This window comes from Microcaecilia unicolor, chromosome 8 (assembly GCF_901765095.1).
Source record: "Microcaecilia unicolor chromosome 8, aMicUni1.1, whole genome shotgun sequence".
Lineage (NCBI taxonomy): Eukaryota > Metazoa > Chordata > Amphibia > Gymnophiona > Siphonopidae > Microcaecilia > Microcaecilia unicolor.
The window spans coordinates 119,301,592-119,322,648 of NC_044038.1; the positions used below are offsets into that span (position 1 = coordinate 119,301,592).

Genomic DNA, 21,057 nt, shown 5'->3' on the forward strand with positions numbered 1-21,057 from the left:
AGCAGCAGCCCTTTTGAAGGGATGGATGAATAGCAGCCTCTTCCGCTTCCAGAGTGGCCCAGGCCTCCCACTCTTCCCAATGATGGTCTATTCCTCTGAGCTAGCGGTTGGAAAGCTGTTTGCAGATTTTTCTGGAGGAGTGGACCAAGGTTACCTCAGATCGTTCAAGACAGCTACATGCTGGAGTTCACTCAAGTGCTCCTAGACTTCTCTCTGGAATCCCTGTGCAAGGCTTCCGCCAAAGTGTTGGTTGTCCAGAACACACTCGGTGAGTTGCTCTGGTTAGAAACTTGTAAACATGATAGCAAGTAAAGGCCAAATGGCCCATCCAGTCTGCCCATCCTCAGTAATAACTAACTCCTTTTCCTAAGATCCCACGTGTCTGTCCCATGCTTTCTTAAATTCTGACACAATCCGTGGGGGGGGGGGGGGGGTGTCACGTGATGCTGCACTGCTGAGCGGACACGGATCATCTCGACTTCTGCCAGCGGGTGGAAATAGAAAGAAATGGATAAGAAAGTGAGGACTGCGCAAAAAGGATCTCAGGAAGTCTTTAATATCAACAGCTAAAAAAACGTTTTTAGCTGTTGATATTAAAGACTTTCTGAGATCTTTTGCATAGTCACTTTCTGCTGGTAGAAGGACATAACTCTCAAGTCTCTGGATTGATCTTTCGGGACTGATGGAAAGAAAATTAACAGGTAAGGATTAATTTTCCCATTGGCAAAAAAAAAAAAGGCTAATTGAGCAAGAAATCGGACACCACCTTAAGTAGGAACTTAACACAAGTTGGATAAGTCACTAAAGCTTGAAGCAGTGTGCTGAAGTAAGACTTTCAAGGTTACATCCCAAGCCTGCAAGAGTTCAGAGTTTTCAAAGAGTTTTCATCAGCTGACACATTGAGGTCTGTTCCAGCCCAAGGATATCCGACACTCTAGGTGAACCTTAACTGTGTCAGCCCTTACCTCCTTGAGCAAGATGTGTCGCCACCATCTTTTATCCCATCTCATTCCACCCCCCCCCCCCCCCCCCCCCCAAGTCCAGTTCAACATGAGGTGGACAGAGTCTTAAATGCTTTCTGCCATGTTGGTGCTACTCTAGGCATATGTCTAATCTGTGTAGTGATCATTCTGGCCCTGATTGTGGTCCTAAGATGTGATTGGTGGCTTGATATGTTTTGAATGAAACAGGCCTTGCATCAATCTTAACTAAGGATTGCACAGAGGTGGAGTTATTAGCAGCATAATCTTCAGGACTGATTCTTCACTACCTTCTGTATGTGTCTGTTGTAATAGGCAAGTTCAAAAATCTTTCTCACACAGATAACCACTGCCTCAAATACAAACTGATTACTAGGAAAATACCTAGTGTACCTGAATGTAATTCAGCCTGAGCAAGTATTGGAAAAGGTGTGAGCTAAAATCGCTTCAGTTTCGCTTACTGAATTCACAGCTGTTTTCTGTTACTCCTGCTTCCATAATGGGAGCGGTTGCTGATGTCAGCAGGAGGTGCCCATAGTAACCAGCCCACCTCTGAGGAGTGTGAATCCTCCCTGCGCTGTGAAATTTTAACTGAGTAATTTGGATTCGCTTCTTTCCTGCACACTCTCTAGATCTTTAAAATGCTGCAGTTTCGCTGACTGAACTTTCAGATGTTTCCAGTCACTCCTGCTTCACTAGTGGGAGCAGTTGCTGATGTCAACAAGAAGTGGACATAGTAACCAGCCCATCTCTGAGGCGTCATGCCGAAAGGGCATGCCTAAGGGGCACATCCCTTAGTGTGGCGTTTGGAGTCCCTTTTTTTTTTTTTTTTTGCTATTTCTCTGTATTATCACCCTTTATTCTAGCTGGATAATAAAATCACAGCTGTTTTGTTTTCATTATGCTTATCACATAATTTGCTTTCAAACAGACGTGGAGTGCTTGTTTCATAGTATTCCTTATAGAATCCTGAGTCCTGCTAGATCGTTTAATTTCTTTTCTTATTCTTTCTATCTGGACATTTAATTCATTCTACCCATTTTGCTATCCCAGTGATATATTTTACGAGATAATATCCTTATTGGTTACCAACTTATTGCCAAAGGAATTCCTCTGGTTTTGCTCCTAGCTATTTGAATCACAAACAAATCTACTAAACATCATACTGAAAGGTTCCAAAACATTTTGTAACTCCACTTGATTAAAGTCCCATTGTTGAGCAACTTGTTCTTACTTTTCTCTGCAGGTTGTTGGTGCCCGATTGGTTAACAGATCTATGATAACAGTGATCATAATATGATTGGATTTGATATTAGCTTTGAAGTATACATAGGAAATCAAATCCGTTAGCGTTTAACTTTAAAAAAGGAGACTATGATAAAATGAGAAGAACGGTGAAAAGAAAACTTAAGAGGAGCGACTGCGAGGGTCAAAAATTTACATCAGGCGTGGATGCTGTTCAAAAACACCATCCTGGAAGCCCAGGCCAAATATATTCCGCGTATTAAAAAAAGGAGGACTGAAGACCAAATGACAGCTGGCATGGTTAAAAGGTGAGGTGAGGGAAGCTATCAGAGCTAAAAGAAAATTCTTCAGAAAATGGAAGAAGGAACCAACTGAAAATAATAAGAAACAGCATAAGGAATGTCAAGTCAAATGCAAAGGACTGATAAGGAAGGCTAAGAGGGACTTCGAAAAAAGGATTGCGTTGGAGGCAAAAACACATACTAAAAAATTTTTTAGGTATATTAAAAGCAGGAAGCTGGCAAAAGAATCGGTTGGACCGCTAGATGACCGAGGAGTAAAAGGATGCAATCAGGAAAGACAAAGCCATAGCGGAGAGATTAAATGAATTCTTTGCTTTGGTCTTCACCGAGGAAGATTTGGGTGGGATACCAGTGCCAGAAATGGTATTCGAAGCGGACGAGTCTGAGAAATTTAATGAATTCTCTATAAACTTGTAGGATGTAATGGGGCAGCTCTACAAACTGAAGAGTAGCAAATCTCCTGGACCGGATGGTATTCATCCCAGAGTACTGATAGAACTGAAAAATCAGCTTGCGGAGCTATTGTTAGTAATATGTAATTTATCCTTAAAATCGAGTGTGGTACCGGAAGATTGGAGGGTGTCCAGTGTAACGCCGATTTTAAAAAAAAAGGTTCCAGAAGAGATCCGGGAAATTATAGACCAGTGAGTCTGACGTCAGTGCTGGGCAAAATGGTAGAGACTATTATTAAGAACAAAATTACAGCGCATATGCAAAAGCATGGATTAATGAGACAAAATCAACATGGATTTAATAAAGGGAAATCTTGCCTCACCAATCTACTACATTTCTTTGAAGGGGTGAACAAACGTGGATAAAGGTGAGCCGGTTGATATTGTGTATCTGGATTTTCAGAAGGCGTTTGACAAAGTACCTCATGAAAGACTCCAGAGGAAATTGGAGAGTCATGGGATAGGAGGTAGGTTTAAAAAAAGGTTTGGATTGCTTTCTAAAGGAGAAGTCCATAGACCATTATTATAACTGAATTTGGGGAAAATCCACTGCTTATTTCTGGAATAAGCAGCATAAAATGTTTTGTACTGTTTTGGGGATCTTGCCAGGTATTTGTGACCTGGATTGGCCACTGTTGGAAACAGAATGCTGGGCTTGATGGACCTTTGGTCTGTCCCAGTTTGGCAATACTTATGTACTTATAGTTTCCTCACCCTTAAAAAACCAAGTCTCTGTTGACCTCAAGTGTCTTTCACTCTGTTGAAAGCTAAAGAGAGTGTCATTTTTCTCTAAATCTGTTTTTCGTACTTTGGTTCAATCTCTTGGCCTCACCAAATACAGCTAGTGCAATTCCATCTATGGTTGATTTAAAGGTGGTCTCAAAAAATTACAAATAGCTCAAAATACTGCTGCTCATCTTATAGGTAGATCTCCTCACTTCACCAAAGCCACTCCTCTTTTTTATGAGTTACGAGAGAGACTCTTTTAAATTGTGTTTTTTATTCACCAAATCCTGTTTGGTCAAGTCCCATTATATATGAATAATCATTGAATTATCCCTTCATAAAACTGGTTTCTTCATCTAGAGAACATCTTGTCTTACGTTGATACATATCACAATTCATTCTACTAATTTCTCCTATCAAGGCACCAAAATTTGGAACTCTTGTCCTAAATCAATTAAGTTTACAGATCTAACTTAAGTCTTGTAAAAACATTTCTTCAGTCTGACCTTTCTGAATACAAAGAACTCTATTTGAAGTTTACCCACATCCTTTTCTTAATAATTTTGAAGTTTATTGTAATTTGTGTTCGGTACGTTGTTTTATTCACTTATATTTGTAAGCCACATTGAACTTGAACCTATTTTGGGCCAATGTGGGGTATACATGTGAATTAAAAAATATAAAATATTTTTTTTTTCTATTTCAGGGGTGGAATATGTGGTACCCAGAACAGGTTTCTACTGCAAACTCTGCTCCCTGTTCTATACCAACGAGGAGGTAGCTAAGACTACTCACTGCAGCAGCTTGTCTCACTACCAGAAACTGAAGGTAAGTGGATGTACTTTTCTGCCTGAGTGTCTGAAGAAGCCAGCATTGTATGTTTTGTAACAGGAATCTTCTTATGCTCTGTTACTGAGGGTCCGATGCACAGAACTTCGGCTCCGTAAGGAACAGCGCCGGAGAAACACCAGCTCATTAATGATTTGGAATTACTGACCAATACTGAACACTAACAGCAAATTATATGCACACTGTTAGTGTTGAGTATCAGTCAGTAAAGGGGTCGATGGGCCTGCTGGACCACTAAAGTATTCAGAGTGGTGAGGTGAAGTTCTAATAACTGTTTAGATCTCAACCCCACACCTTGTGCAGTTATATCCTAACTTTATCCTGTTAAGATGAGCTAGCCACACAAGTGGGGTGACATCCAGTGATGCTAAGGTGAAATCTAGTCCTACTTTTTCTCCGAGGACAAGCAGGCTGCTTGTTCTCACTTGATGGGTGACGTCCACGGCAGCCCCGAGACCGGAATCTTCCTAGCAACAAAAGTTTGCTAGAGCCTTCGATTGCACGCGGGTGCCCGTACCGCGCATGCGCGGCCGTCAGCTTCCCGCCCATCGCGCGTGAGCCCCGTCAGTTTTTCTTTGTTCCGCGGTAGAGAGCGGTTGTGTAGAATAGCCGTCTCTGTGCCCAAGAAAAGCCTTCGTTGTTTAGTCGCGAGTTCTTGCCCTTTTTTCTTTTCTTTGTTCTCCTCTTGGAGAAAGTTAATTTTTAAAAACAAAAAAAAATACGCTGGGCGAATGGTTCCTTTCGGTACTTGGGAATTTTGTTGACACCAAAGGTGACAGACCTTTACACTCTCAACACAAATCGATTGTTTGCACAGACTAAGGAGCAACTGGAGAATTGGAGTAATTTGCAGCTATCTTTGACAGGGCGTTTGGATCTTGTTCGTATGGTGATCCTCCCTCGATGGCTTTATGTTCTGCAAACGCTCCCGCTGTACTTGTTGAATAAGGATCTGAGACGTTTTTATCAGCTGGTGACGCGGTTTTCTTGGGCTAAAAGGAAGGCAAAAATGAAATATCAGCTATTGTGGGGTGGTTGGCCACAAGGTGGCCTGGGGTTACCCAATGTGAAGCTATATAATGTGGCCTGTCTACTACGACACGTTAGAGATTGGTTATTTGACTCTACTTGCTATACCCCGTTAGAGATGGAGGAGGTGCTCTTTGCTCCTTATCATATGCTTTCCCTGTTGCAAGTAGATAGAGCTTTGCTTCCTGGTTGTTTCCAACGTAGCTTGTTGTTGAGCCCTCTGAGGGAGGTATGGAAGTTTCTGGGGAAATGCTTGAAGGTAGACCTGAGGGAAATGGAACTTAACCATACGGGGGAACCTTATGTTTCCGGTTGGTATGGAAAATCCAATCTTTATGCGTTGGGCAGAGCGAGGTTTAGTTTGGATGATGTAATAGGGACGGAAAGATTAAGGCCATTGGACCAGTTGCTAGGTGAGGAGCATACCCAGTGTGGAGACACATTTGCTCATTGCCTGTTAAAATATTTTATTAACTCATTAGATGCAGAGTGCTTGGGTCAGAAGCTGGGTGCCAAGTTGAAAAAATTTTTGAAGAATTGTCAGACACTGACTCATCTGTTTCCAGCATGTATAAGGCATTATGTGCTGTCGGATCACCAAGGATGTTAGACACCTTAAGACTCGGGAGAGTGATTTGGGGGTAGACCTGTCCTCATGGGATGTTCTTCGGCAGCTGCAAGGCATATCGAAGTTGGTGAGTGGTGCCCAATATCGGGAATGTGGGTTCCGAGTAGTTCATAGAGCTTATTTTACTCAGGTACAATTGGCGAAGATTGGAGGGATCCGAACACCTTTGTGCCAACGCTGTAAACAAGCAGAGAACATATTTTACCACGCATTCTGGAGTTGCACTGTGGTGCAAGGCTTTTGGGGTAGAGTTGCACAGTATTTGTTCTTGTTAGCACAGGAGGTAGTGGGAACTCCAGCTCAACTGTTACTGGACATGCCTGGCTCCTTTAGGGGGAACTCGGTGGAGGACACCTTGCTATTTCGCAAATTATGCTTATTAGCGAGAAAGTGTATACTGTGTTACTGAACATCGGACGCTGCTCCGGAATATTGGCGTAATTTGGTGCACCAGTTGATGATGAGGGAGGCGAGAGAGTCTAGGAGTTCCCAAAAACGTAAAAAATCTTTCTTGAAGGTGTGGGGGGCCTACATAGATACCTTATCTACTAGAGGCAAGAGCCTAGTACTTAACGTGCTGTGAAGCATATGGTGGAGTGCTGTGTTTACATATATTTTGGAGAGCCAGGAGTTACTCTTGGGGGGGGGGGGGGGGGGGAGGGAGGGGATTGTTGAGGGGAGTGGATTAAGGGAGGCTGTTAGGAGGTGGGATGGTTTAGGAGGGAGTGGGCGGGGAATAGTAATAGGATTAGGGAGGGGGGTTGGATCTTATTGATAGATGAAGGATAGTACAACAAAAGTTGGGAATGATTGTACTTGGCATTGATGTATTTTGGATGTTATTGAGTTGTACGAGTGTGCAATTATTGTGCATTCTCAATAAAAATGTTTAAAACTAAAAACAAAAATACTTTCTGGTTTCTTATTTTCTTAGTTGGGCCTTAAGTTTTCTTTCGCCGCCGTCGCAGCCCCTTTTGGGCTGCATGTTCGCATTCTCTTTTTGTGCCTTTTTTTCTTGACACCATCGCAAATTTTGACTTCGCCGCTGCTATTTTTCCATGCATATAGAGGATTCCCTGCGGCTTCAAGAAGTGCGGTCGGTGCAGCCGAGCAATCTCAGGTACCGATCCCCATTCGTGGTGTAGCCAGTGCCTTGGGCCCGACCATCGCCCAGACGCATGTAAGTTGTGTCTTAGCCTTAAAAAGCGGACACAGGCATCGAGACAGGCTCAGCAGGAGCGTCTGTTTGGAAACTTGCCCGGCACTTCGGCATCGACAGCAGTACCGAGGTCGTCGGCACCGGAGATGACATCGAGAGAGCAGATAATACCTGTCCGGAGACCACCGCACGTTGGGAGCAGTGAGCCGTCGAGTGGGTCTCCACCTGTCTCGAAGGCTCCTGCTGCAAAGGCCCATCGGGAGTGACCACTTTCGGACCTGACCCCGAGCAGGCGTGTGAATTCCACGTCCTCCTAGTCAGTACCGAGGAGTACCGATGCCATGCATCGAGCGAAGGCTAAGAAGCTTCGGCATCGATCTCTTTCTACACACGGTACCGGGAGCTCCGGGGCGTTGAGGGACTCACCCGAGAAGCGTCGACACCAGGAGGTCTGCTCACCCTCCATCCAAGAGGTGTCGGTGCGACGGTCTTCGGACAGTCTGGTACCGCCTCCTTCCTCTGCACAGATTCTGCCTCCTGCACCGGCCCCACAGCCTTTCCCGGCAGACACTTTTGACGAGCGCCTCAGAGCCATTCTTCCAGGTCTCCTGGAAGGGCCTGCTGCGCCAGTCTGTTCCGGTACCGGGGGTGCTTGCGCCTTCGGTACCGTTGATGGAAGCGGCAGTAAGGTCTGTGCCTCTGGTTCAGATGCCGCTTGCGGCTTCAGCCTTGGCTGCCACCCAGGTTGACTCCCTGTCGACATCGCTGGAGGGAGCTTCATCGCCGCTGGCACGGGAGTTGACTTCTCGACGTCATCGAGGACATGGTTCCTCAGAGTTGAGACAGGCCCAGTTTCGGACTGCAGTTCGTGAACTTTTGTCCGACACCGAGGAGGATGTCTTGTGGGGAGAAGAGGAGGATCCAAGATATTTCTATTCTGAGAAGTCTTGTGGTCTTCCTTCTGATCCCACTCCACCTGAAAGGAAGCTTTCTATCCCGGAGAGTCTTTCGTTCTACTCCTTTGTGCAGGAAATCTCTGTGGCTATTCCCTTCCTGGTGGTATCTGAGGATGAGCCCAGGGCCGAGATGTTCAAGGTCCTGGAATATCCTTCACTACCTAAGGAGTCGTCCACTGTTCCTCTGCATAATGTCCTTAAGCAGACATTGCTGAAGAACTGGACAAAACCACTATGTAATCCCACCATCCCCAAAAAAAGCTGAGTCCCAGTATCGAATCCATGGGGAAGCCTGAGTTGATAGTCGCAGTTACCTCACGACTCTATGGTTGTGGATTCTGCTCTCAAGAGAGCCAAAAGTTCTAGAGATTTTGCCTTGGCGCCCCTGGGGCGGGAATCTAGAACTCTGGACTCTTTCGGGAGGAAGGCCATCCACATGCAGAACAATGTAAAGCAACTGGCGGACTTGCAGGACAAACTCCCTCCGGAGCATGCCAGACCTTTTGAGGAGGTGGTCAGGCTGCTGAGGCGTGCGTAAATTCCTGTCCAGGGGTGCTTATGACTTTTGATGTTGCATCCAGAGCCGCTGCACAAGGTATAGTGATGCGCAGACTCGTGGCTGCGTGCCTTTGACCTGGAGGACAATAGAGTCCAGCAGCAGCTGGCGGATGTCCCTTGCCAGGGGGATAATATTTTTGGCGAGAAAGTCGAGCAACTGGTTGAACAGCTCAACCAGCGGGAAACCGCTATGGACAATCTCCCACCGGGCGCCTTCAGCATCTACCTCATCAGGTAGACATTTTTTTCCGGGGAAGGTGGAATGCTCCCTATTCTTACAATAAGCATAGGTACAATCCACCTCAACAGCCTTCTCAGGCTCAACCACAGTGCGCTCGTTCTCTTCAACAGCGTGCGCCTAGACAGGCCCTTACAGCTCTCCAGCAAAAGCAAGGGACGAGCTTTTGACTGGCTCCAGTTGAGCATAGCCGCTGTAAAAGGGTCTGTGCCGGACGATCTGCAGGTCTGGGGGAAGGTTGAAAATTTTTCACCAAAGGTGGCCTCTCATAACCTCTGATCAGTGGGTTCTCCAAATGGGCCAGCTAGGATACTCCCTCAATTTGATCTCCATACCTCCAAATTGCCCACCGGGAGCTCTGTCCTTAAGCTTCCAGCACAGGCAGGTACTTGCAGAGGAACTCTCCGCCCTTCTCAGCGCCAATGCAGTCGAGCCCGTTCCACCAGGGCAAGAAGGGCTGGGATTCTATTCCAGGTACTTCCTCGTGCAAAAGAAAACGGGGGATGCGTCATCTCGACGATTGGCTGGTGAAGAACACCTCAGAGGCAGGAGCTCTGCAGTCCATGCAGGTGACTACTCAACTCCTGGAGCTACTGGGGTTTGTCATAAATTATCCAAAGTCCCATCTTCCAGTTCAGAAACTAGAATTCATAGGAGCGCTGCTGGATTCACGGACGGCTCATGCCTATCTTCCAGAGGCGAGGGCGGACAACCTTCTGTCTCTCGTTTCCTTGGCCAGAGCGTCTCAGCAGGTCACAGCTCGGCAGATGTTGAGACTGCTAGGCCATATGGCCTCCACAGTCCATGTGACTCCCATGGCCCGTCTTCACATGCAATCAGCTCAATGGGACCCTAGCTTCCCAGTGGTTTCAGGCCACGGGGGATCTAGAGGATGTAGTCCGGCTACCCATCGAATTTCGCAGTTCCCTTCAATGGTGGGCAATTTGATCCAATTTGACCTTGGGACGTCCCTTCCAAATTCCTCAGCCGCAAAAAGTGCTGACCACGGATGCATCTCGCCTGGGGTGGGGAGCCCATGTAGACGGGCTTCACAGTCAAGGAGTTTGGTCCCTCCAGGAATCAGTTCTTCAGATCAACCTCCTGGAGTTGCGAGTGATCAAGAGAGAGGCTGTCCAATCAGATTGTTCAAATTCAGACAGACAGGTTGCCATGTATTACGTCAGCAAGTGGGGGGGGGCACCAGGTCTCACCCCTGTGTCGGGAAGCCATCCAGATGTGGCTATGGGCTTGTGCTCACTGTATGCTTCTCCAAGCCACGTATCTGGCGGGCGTAAACAGTCTGGCCGACAGGTTGAGCAGGATAATGCAACCTTACGAGTGGTCGCTCAGCTCGGGCGTGGTACGCAAGCTCTTCCGAACGTGGGGCACCCCCTCGGTGGATCTTTTTGCAACTCAGACCAATCACAAGGTCCCTCAGTTCTGTTCCAGACTTAAGGCCCACGGCATGCTAGCGTTGGATGCCTTTCTCCTTCATTGGGGGAGAGGCCTCCTGTATGCATATCCTGGGAAAGACTTTGCTGAAACTCAAGCAAGACCGCGGGACCATGATTCTGATAACTCCTTTCTGGCCGTGTCAGATCTGGTTCCCTCTTCTTCTGGAGTTGTCCTCCGAAGAACCATGGAGATTGGACTGTTTTCCAACCCTCATTACTCAGAACGAGGGGGCATTTCTGCATCCCCCAACCTTGTCTCTTGCTCTCACGGCCTGGATGTTGAGGGCGTTGAGTTCGCCTCCTTGGGTCTTTCTGAGGGTGTCTCCCGAGTCTTGCTTCCAGGAAAGATTCCGCTAAAAAAAGTTACTCTTTTAAATGGAGGAGGTTTGCCATCTGGTGTGACAGCAAGGCCTTAGATCCTCACTCTTGTCCTACACAGACCCTGCTTGAATATCTTCCTTCTACACTTATCAGAGCCTGGTCTCAAGACCAACTCCGTAAGTGTTCACCTTAGTGCAGTTAGTGCTTATCAACATGTAGAGGGTAAGCCTATCTCTGGACAACCTTTAGTTGTTCGCTTCATGAGAGGTTTGCTTTTGTCAAAGCCCCCTGTCAAACCTCCACCAGTGTCATGGGATCTCAACGTTGTTCTTACCCAGCTGATGAAGGCTCCTTTTGAGCCACTGGATTCCTACCATCTGAAGTATTTGACCTGGAAGGTCATTTTCTTGGTGGCTTTTACTTCAGCTCGTAAGGGAGCTTCAAGCCTTGGTAGCCCATGCTCCTTACACTAAATTTCACCATAACAGAGTAGTTCTCCACACTCACCCTAAGTTCTTGCCAAAGGTGGTGTCTGAGTTCCATTTGAACCAATTGTCTTGCCAACATTTTTTCCCCATCCTCATACCCGCCCTGCTGTATGTCAGTTGCATACATTGGACTGCAAGAGAGCATTGGCCTTCTATGTGGAGTGGACACGCCCCTTCAGACAGTCCGCCCAAATCTTTGTTTCAACCCCAACAGAAGGGGAGTTGCTGTCAGGAAACGCACCATTTCAAATTGGCTAGCAGATTGCATTTCCTTCACTTACGCCCAAGCTGGGCTGACTCTTGAGGGTCATGTCACAGCTCATAGTGTTAGAGCCATGGCAGCGTCAGTTGCCCACTTTAAGTCAGCCACTATTGAAGAGATTTGCAAGGCTGCGACATGGTCTTCAGTCCACGCATTCACATCTCACTACTGCCTTCAGTAGGATACCCGACGCGACAGTCGGTTTGGGCAGTCGGTGCTGCAGAATCTGTTTGGAGTTTGGAATCCAACTCCACCCCCCTTGGCCCATTTTTGTTCTGTTGCAGGCTGCACTCTCAGATGTTTTCTTCATAGGTCAATCCTTGTTATGTCCTCGCCGTTGCGAGGCCCTATTGACCTTTCTTTGTTTTGAGTGGAGCCTGGGGGCTATCAGTGAGAACAAGCAGCCTGCTTGTCCTCGGAGAAAATGATTTTATTTTATTTTATTTTTTTTATTTTAGTTACAAATTATTTTAGATACATACCTGTAGCAGGTATTCTCCGAGGACAGCGGACTGATTGTTCTCACATACCCGTCCACCTCCCCTTTGGAGTTGTTGTCCTTTGCTTTATCAAACTGACGGGGCTCTCGCGCAATGGGCGGGAAGCTGATGGCCGCGCATGCGCGGTATGGGTGCCCGCACGCGATCGAAGGCTCTAGCAAACTTTTGTTGCTCGGAAGATTCCGGTGTCGGGGCTGCTGTGGACGTCACCCATCAATGAGAACAATCAGACAGCAGAATTGCTACAGGTATGTATCTTCATTTTCTAGTTAGTTTCAAGCACTTGGGACTTGAAACTAACTAGAAAAAGTAGAAATAGATTCCTATCCCTGTGCAGGTACCCCAGTTTTTCCAGCTCAGCAGACTGGATGTATTGACTAACACTCCTCCAGTGATAAACTTTCTCCGAGGACAAGCAGGCTGGACATCACGCATGGGTCGTCGTCCGCAACGGCCCAGGAGCTCCGGAAATTAAAACAGAAAACTTTAAAAATTCTAGAAGCGACAAGGCACACGCAGGGACAACGCACCGCGCATACGCGAGTGACTTCCCGCCTGCGACACCCGTGCGCTTTCCTCAGTTCTTTTTCTGCTTCGCGAGTGAGTTGGGTTTTTTTTTCGCTGCTCTTCGTGATTTCGGCCCAGGAGAATTTTTTTGCGTTTACGCACTCCGTTTCTTTACCTTTTCTTCATAATTAAAAAAAAAAAAAAAATTGTATTTTTCCCTTTAAATTTTAGATTTTTACATTTTTTTTTTTTCAAGTTTTCTTTCCTTTTCGTTGCGGCCATGTTTTTTTCCCTTTTTGTCCCCTTTTTCAGGTGGGCACCATCGAGCCATATAATTTCACGGACTCTATTTTCCCGCCCATGTCATCGAGGACTCCTAGCGGCTTCAAGCGCTGTTCTGGCTGCAACCGGACTATCTCGTCTACCGACCCGCTTGATGTCTCCAGTGCCTCGGGCCTGATCATCTTCCAGCTGCTTGCAAGTTGTGTAAGTTAATGAAAAAAAGCACCCAGGTGGCTCGAGAGGCTCAGCGCGAGATACTTTTTTTGGAACGGTCCGGTCCTTCGACGTCGAGGGAAGCAGCACCGAGAGTCCAGGTAATGGCTGCCGATAGACCACTTCGAGCTGGAAACAGCAAGGCATCGAGTGGGTCTCCACCTGTCTCGAGGCCTACTGCTATGCAGGCCCCCAGGACCACCCTGAGTCGGACCCAGACGCGAGGAGGCGTGAAGATTCCACGTCCTCATCTGTACCTAGGAGTGTCGATGACGGGTGTCGAGCAAAGGCTAAGAAGCATCGCCATCGATCTTCTCATGGTACTGGGAGCTCCGGGGAACCGAAAGAGTCAGCACCCAAGAAGCGTCGATGCCGGGAGGACCACTCACCCTCCATTCAGGAGGTGCCGATGCGTCGGTCGTCCGGCAGCCTGGTACTGGCTCTCGAGCTCCTTCAGATTATGGCACCGACTCCTGCACTGGCCCCGCAGCCTTTTCCAATGGCAGCCCTCGATGAGTGTCTCCGGGCCATTCTTCCAGGACTTCTGGAAGGGATGCGTCGTCCATCTACTTCGGTACCGGAGGTGCTTGCGCCTCTAGTACCTACTGCTGAGACGGCGTCTGGCCCATCTCCTGGTAGGAGGTCCCCGCCCTCAGTACCGCTGGCGGTACCGGAGCCGGCTACCACCCGAGTTCACTCTCCCTTGACGTCAGTGGAGGATGCTTCACCAGAGTTCAGGCAAGAGTCGACTTCTCGACACCCCCCACGAGGACGTCGATCCTCGAAGTCGAGACAGGCTCGGGTTTGGGCTGCTCTTGGGGAGCTTCTGTCTGATACCGAAGAGGAGCACTCATGGGGAGAGGAGGAAGAACCCAGGTATTTTTCGGAGGAAGATTCCTAGGGGCTTCCTTCAGATCCTACTCCGCCTATTGAAGTTAAACAATCTCTACCTGAGTGTTATTTTCATCTTTTGTGCTGGAAATGTCTAGGGACATTCCATTTCCCATGGAGGCTGTGGATGAGCCCAGGGCTGAGATGTTCGAGGTCCTGGATTATCCTTCTCCGCCTGCAGAGGTTGCAATGGCCCCCCTGCACAATACACTCAGGGAAGTGATGTTGCGGAATTGGTCTTGCCCTCTCTCTAATTCAATTGTCAACAAGAAGTCCGAGTCCTAGTACAGAGTCCATGGTGAGCCTGTGATGGTGAAGGCCCAACTTCCTCACGATTCCATGGTGGTGGACTCTGCTCTCAGAAGAGCCAAGAGTACTAGAGACTATGCTTGGCGCCCCTGGGCAGAGCATCTAGGACCTTGGATTCTTTTGGGAGGCGTACAAATCAGGCTGGAATGCTCGCCGCCAAGATTCAAACATACCAGCTGTACACCAGCATTCACTTTACGGAACTCGGTCAAGCAACTGTACAGTTTAGTTGAAGCTCTCCCTCCGGAGCTTGCTGAACCTTTTCACCAGGTGGTCAGGCAGCAGAAGGTGTGTCGCAAAGTCATGGCCAGGGGGGCTTAAGACACTTTTGATGCCGCATCCTGAGTAGCTGCTCAGGGTATTGTGATGGTCAGACTCTCATGGCTGCGTGTCTCGGACCTGGATCAGAATACCCAACAGCGAATGGCGGATGTTCCTTGCCGGGGGGGATCACCTTTTTGGAGACAAGGTTGAGGATATGGTCGATACCCTCAAGAAGCATCATGATGCTATGGATTCTCTCTCCCGCTGGACACCTTCTGCTACTACATCCTCTAGGAGGTTTTTTGGAGGAGGAGTGCTCCCTATTCCTATAATAGGCATAGTTACACTCCTGCCTCTCGACAGCCTGTTCAAGCTCGCTCCCAGCAGGCTCGCTCTCGTCAGCGGCGTGCGCCAAAGGCTCCTCCGGCTCCCCAGCAAAAGCAAGAGACAGTTTTTTGACTGGCTCCAGAGCAGCATAGCCGAGATCAAAGTGTCCGTACCGGATGATCTGCCTGTTGGGGGGAGGTTGATATTTTTTTCACCAAAGGAGGCCTCTTATAACCTCCGACAGGTGGGTTGTTCAAATAGTCCGGTCCGGGTACGCTCTCAGTCTGGAATCAAAACCTCCAAATTGCCCACCGGGAGCTCAATCCTTCATTTCCCAGCACAAGCAGGTACTTGCAGAGGAATTCTCCACCCTTCTAAAGGCCAATGTGGTCGAACCTGTTCCACCAGGGGAAGAAGGGCTAGGATTCTATTCCAGGTGCTTCCTTGTGCAAAAGAAAATGGGGGATGCGTCCCATCCTAGACCTAATGGCCCTGAACAAATTCCTAGTCAGAGAAAAGTTCAGGATGCTTTCCCTGGGCACCCCATGATTCAGAAAAATGACTGACTATGCTCTCTGGACTTAAAGGACGCCTACACTCACATCTCGGTGCTCCCAAATCACAGGAAGTACCTCCGATTTCGACTGGGAACTCAGCACTAGAATAAGTGGTGGCGATCCGAGCGGTGATGAGCACGCAAGTGGAACTCAGCCAATTTGGCGGCAAACCACATGGCGGGCCCGGAAAATCCGTCCGAGCGTTCCCGCAAGCTGACGGACGGACGGTGAGTCCCAGCAAAGCCCGTGCCTCTTTGGGGAGGATCAAGATCACACAACCGCGGATCCGCTAGCTGAGTTAAGAGTGGCTGCAGGAGATCCGGGCGGATGTAAAGGCGGTCCGGGCGAAACTGGAGACGCTGGGCTCAGATCTTCGTGGAGAAATCAGAGAACTGGGAAGCCGGATGGAAGAGATGGAGGCCCGAGTTGAGGACCACACAGAGGAGCTCGGATCGCTGGATCGGGTGGTCGCAGATGTCCGCTTGGGGCAACAGCAATTGGTAGACAAGATGGAGGATCTAGAGAACAGGAGCCGACAGCACAATCTGCGCTTTAGAGGCATACCTGAAACACCAGAATATGCTGATTGTGAAGCAGTGGTGCAGCAAGTGGTGAGCGCTATCTTGAAAGAAGCGGGTACCCTGCTGGAGGCCACTATAGTTGTGCTGGAGTGCTCCCACAGATTGCTGGGCCTAGCGCAGAACAACTTGCCTAAAGACATCATAGCCTGCTTCCAAGACTACAAACTAAAGGAAAGGTTGTTCCAAGCGGCTAGACGTCTGCAAAGCTTCGAGTGGGATACCTACCGAGTGGAGATATACCAAGACCTAGCGTCTGCCACTTTAAAGCGGCGCGCGGAGCTGAAACCGATAACCAGATGGCTGCAGGAGCTCGGCATCCGGTACCGCTGGAAGCATCCTTTTGCTCTGGTATTCTACAAGGAGGGGCCATATGCACCAAGCAAGAACACTAGCTGTAGCTAGAGCAGTTTTGCCAGAGATACAGCAGGAAGCTCCCCCAGTGACTCCGGGGAAACCCAGCAGAGACAGAGCTCCGATATCCCACTCGAAATGGCAACGAGTGGGCAAAGGACATAAGAGGCTACAACGCCAGCAGTCGGCTGGCCAGCTCACATGACTGTGGGTAAGAGGACCAAATACTGTGTTAACATGAGCTAGGCTTGGGCCCGGCATGAGCCAAGAATTACAAGTTTAATAGCGCTATTCAATTTAAGTTTGAAACGGTTTATAGATCAAGGGAGACCGGTTAATAAGTTGTATAGTTGTAATATGAGGGTGAGTGGAGGGGTGAGTTGCTTCCTCTATTGGATACTTCTTCAATATGAGGGAGGATCTGTATGAACATGGGGGGAGGCGGGTGGACGTGAGGGAGGGGCGAAGAGAAGGGACTAATGAGAGGCAAGGAGTATGTGGACGAGTGGGAGTGGGTGTCCACTGGGGTAGGCCGAGAGAGCTTAAGGGGGGTAAAGAGATGCAAGATGTAACATTAGCACTCCTGAATGTCAGAGGCTTAAATGTACCAATGAAGCGCCAGCTTCTGTTTAGGGAGCTGACTCGCTTAAAAGTCGATATAGCCCTGATTCAGGAGACTCATTAAAAAAGCAATATGAGAGGCTGTGTAGGCATCACCAATATCCGCATATTTTCTTTGCATCGAACAACTCAGGCTCTAAGAGCAGAGGGGTGATAGCGCTTAATGACTCCCGTTCATGGCAGATTCAAAAAGTTATCAGAGACAAGGGGGGTCGATATATTTTGTTGGTTATCCAATTGGGAACACAAAAGTACACTATAGTTAACGTATATGGGCCTAATGCAGACCATCGGGAATTTTTTCATCAACTCGATCAAATATTATTGACACATGGGAAGGGATCTATACTAGTGGGAGGAGACTTTAATATTACCCCTAACCCGCAACTGGATAATTCCTCCTCCTCAGCACACTATGCCAGACAAGGGCGGGAATCACTCCATGCCTTTTTAGCCAGGTGGCATTTGAGCGATCTATGGAGGCAGGCCAACCCAACACAAAGGGATTATACTTACTTTTCCCAGGTTCATAACTCTCTCGTATTGATTTTTGGCTGGGGGACACGGCAGTGATGGGTTGTGTTAGAGACCACCAAATAGAGCCGCGAACGTGGTCGGATCATAGCCTGGTTCTTCTAGTTCTGCGGCCTCGGGAGGGGCGAGGGGATACCCCACAGTGGCGCCTGGATGATGCATTGCTGACTGAGGTGACTCGTGCTTCAATTTGAGAGGATAATTAAAGAATATATCCAATTTAACGACAATGGAGAGGTTTTCCCAGGGGTGCTGTGGGAGGGATTTAAGGCGGTGATGAGGGGTCATTTCATCGCCCTGAAAGCTCACGTGCAAAAGGAAAGAACTCAGGCGGAGGAGTCAGGGCGTAGGAGACTAGCACAGCTGGAGAGGTTGATAAGCAGATGGGGCAATGGGGGCTCAGCCCAAGCTTTGCTAGATCAAGCACACAAACTTAGACAAGAGATCTGGGAGCTCCAACTGGCGGACATTTCCGAGCAGTTGCAGAGGGCGCGCCAGACACATTTTGAGTTCGATAACAAGGCTAGCAAGCTTTTGGCACACAAACTAAAGCAGCAGGCAAAAAAAGCGCATGTTACTCAGTTGAGAGATGATAGAGGGAATCGCATAACGGATCCGGTGGCTATGCAAGCAGCTTTCAGGAGTTTTTATGAAAAACTATATACCCCGGACATCAATCTGGAGGAGGTTGAGATACAGGCCTTCTTAGACAGAGTCATACTGCCTACACTCACAGAGAGCGCTCAACATAGACTTTCCAGACAAATTGAGTTAGAGGAGGTCTTACAGGCAATAAAGGAACTGGCACCAAGTAAAGCCCCAGGGCCCGATGGCTTCACAAACAAATTTTATAAGACTTTTGGGCCCCTGGTAGCTCCTCTGCTGCAGAGGGTATTTAATGATCTGGAAAAACAGAGGTCTCTCCCGGAGACCTGGCATCAGGCGAATATCATAGTTATACCCAACCCGGGCAAGGACCCACAGTTGTGTAGCTCGTACAGGCCAATCTCCCTCTTAGGGGTGGATTATAAAATATTCACCGCAGTATTGGCGTGTCGTCTACAGCAGTACCTCCCGCAATTAGTTCATGAGGATCGAGCGGGGTTCATGCGAGAGCGCCAAACGTTCAATAACATTTGCAGGACACTGCACCTCATTCAAGCTGCCCATATGAGAAAGCTTCCGTTATGTATAATCTCCCTGGACGCAGAGAAGGCGTTTGATAGGCTGCACTGGCCGTTCCTGTTCGCGACCTTGGGGAGGGTGGGGGTCCCAGAAGGTTTTATGCATTGGATCTCTTTATTATATAGAGTGGCCTCGGTGAGGGTCAATGGGAGCCAGTCCCCAACGTTTGTACTGCAGCGGGGGACGAGGCAGGGCTGTGCCTTGTCGCCTCTCCTCTTCGCCCTGGCTGTAGAACCGTTGGCAGCTTATATTAGATCACACCCTGATATAGAGGGGTTGCAGATGGGAGCGACTGAGTCTCGGATCCTACTGTTTGCGGACGATATCCTTCTCACTTTAGCAAATCCTAGTACATCACTCCCAATCATAGGGGCGGCCTTGCGAGACTATGGCTGGGTGGCAGGATTTAAGATTAACATGGACAAATCAGAGGCGTTGAATATCTCTATCCCAGAGGATCAAGTAGCAAGATTGCAAGCTACCTTCCCCTTCCGGTGGGTTCCCAGAAGCATTAGATACCTAGGGGTAAATCTTACAAAACGGTTGGAGGATTTGTATATGGCCAACTTCCCAGCAAAAGTCCGGGAGCTTTTCATGGAAATGGATAGATGGGAGGGCCTAACAATATCATGGATGGGGAGGATAAGTGCGGTCAAAATGATTCTACTGCCGAAACTGCTATACCTGTTTATGGCGCTTCCTATCTCTATACCTGATAAGTTCTTTAAAGGCCTACAGCGCAGGGTCTTTTCCTTTATACGGAAACGGAAGCCACCACGGGTGCGCCGGTCGGTAATGCATCAGCCGAGAGCACAAGGGGGCATGGGAGTACTGTCTTTTTGGCTCTACCACCATGCGGCGCACCTTCGCATATTAGCGGAGTGGATGCATGGTGGTGCGAAGGCCTGGAGGGCCATGGAGCAGACATTGTGCTGTTCACACCCATTAAGAGTTATCCCCTGGCTATCTGATCGAGAGTTAAGAGATAAAGGAAATGCCACCAATTGTTAAGTGGCCACTTATGACTTGGAGTAACATTCGTAGTAACTTCTTCCGAGGATGCACGCACTTTTTACACATGACAATTCGCTTTGCACCAGGATTCATCCCAGGATCCTCGGATCCCTGTTTTAGGAACTGGGAGAGGGGGTCTATGGGAGCTGGGACAGGTGTGGGAGGATGGGGAACTTCTAACTTTTGAGACACTGCAAGAGGAATATGGGATTCCTGTCTCCAATGTATTCCAATATCGCCAACTCAGGGATTTTATCTTGAGGCGGGCAAAGGAAGAATTGAGCTTGGAAGAAACACAGTTGGAGAGGGCAATGGCTGGGGGTGGTGGAAGAGGGGGGATCTCTAGGCTGTATAAAGCACTCTTGTTACAATCACAACCCATTCTATATTACACACTCAGATGGGAAAAAATACTGGGAGCTTCTTATGAATATTCATCGTGGGAACGAGTGTTTGTATCTCTGCTTAAAGTGTCAATTTCTAATGCTCTTGTAGAAAATGGCTATAAAATATTATATTGTTGGTATTACACACCACAGAGACTAGCTAAAATGTTTAAAGGGGTATCGGCTCTCTGTTGGCGTCAATGTGAAATGATAGGAGATATGGTTCATATTTGGTGGGCCTGCCCCCATGCTCAACAGTATTGGGCGAGGGTTGTGAAATTGATTGCTAGCATAACGAAAATAGATCTTCCCGTGAAAATGGAACATTGCCTCCTACATGTGCGGCCCCAGGGTACTAAAAAATATGCATTTCAACTGGCCACACAGATATTGGTGGCCAGCAAATTGGTGCTGGCAGCGGCTTGGAAGCAACAAACTTTGCCAGGACTACGGGTGATCCTACGGAAACTGGACTATATCCAGCTGATGTCCAAGCTAACAGCAATGCGACAAGGTCGCCTGATAGTGTATCATCATGTTTGGGATCCATATACTGAGTGGTCGGCGCAGCCCGACCCTACCTTGCCAATTGTCTAGGGGGGAGGGGAAGGGGGGGGTTAAAGAGTAGCAAAAAACAAAAAGTTTTGATATTTGAAGTTGGAAGTATTTATACTGTGTGTTTGCACTCATTTTTGTATGCTATGTTTATACTCAATAAATATAAATGGGGAAAAAAAATAAAATTACCCCTGAAATGGACAAATGAGAAGCTTGGCGGTATAAACAGGGAAGGCTAGTGCTTTTGCTCAAAAACCTTGCTTCCCTCATCCTTCCTTTTGAGGATGCAAGAAGCCCTTTTTTGCTTTCTCAAGAACCTTTGTAGCCCTT

General features: G+C 48.1%; 1 protein-coding gene across 2 annotated transcripts in view; it reads left to right on the top strand.

Moving 5' to 3' along the window:
* The window catches only part of MATR3 (matrin 3), a 354,187-nt gene that overhangs the window by 317,987 nt on the left and 15,143 nt on the right, over window positions 1-21,057 (top strand). For both annotated transcript variants that reach the window (XM_030210961.1, XM_030210962.1), the window contains one exon: window positions 4,412-4,533. In XM_030210961.1, coding sequence (XP_030066821.1) covers window positions 4,412-4,533 — 122 coding nt within the window. The remainder of the gene's footprint in view (window positions 1-4,411; window positions 4,534-21,057) is intronic.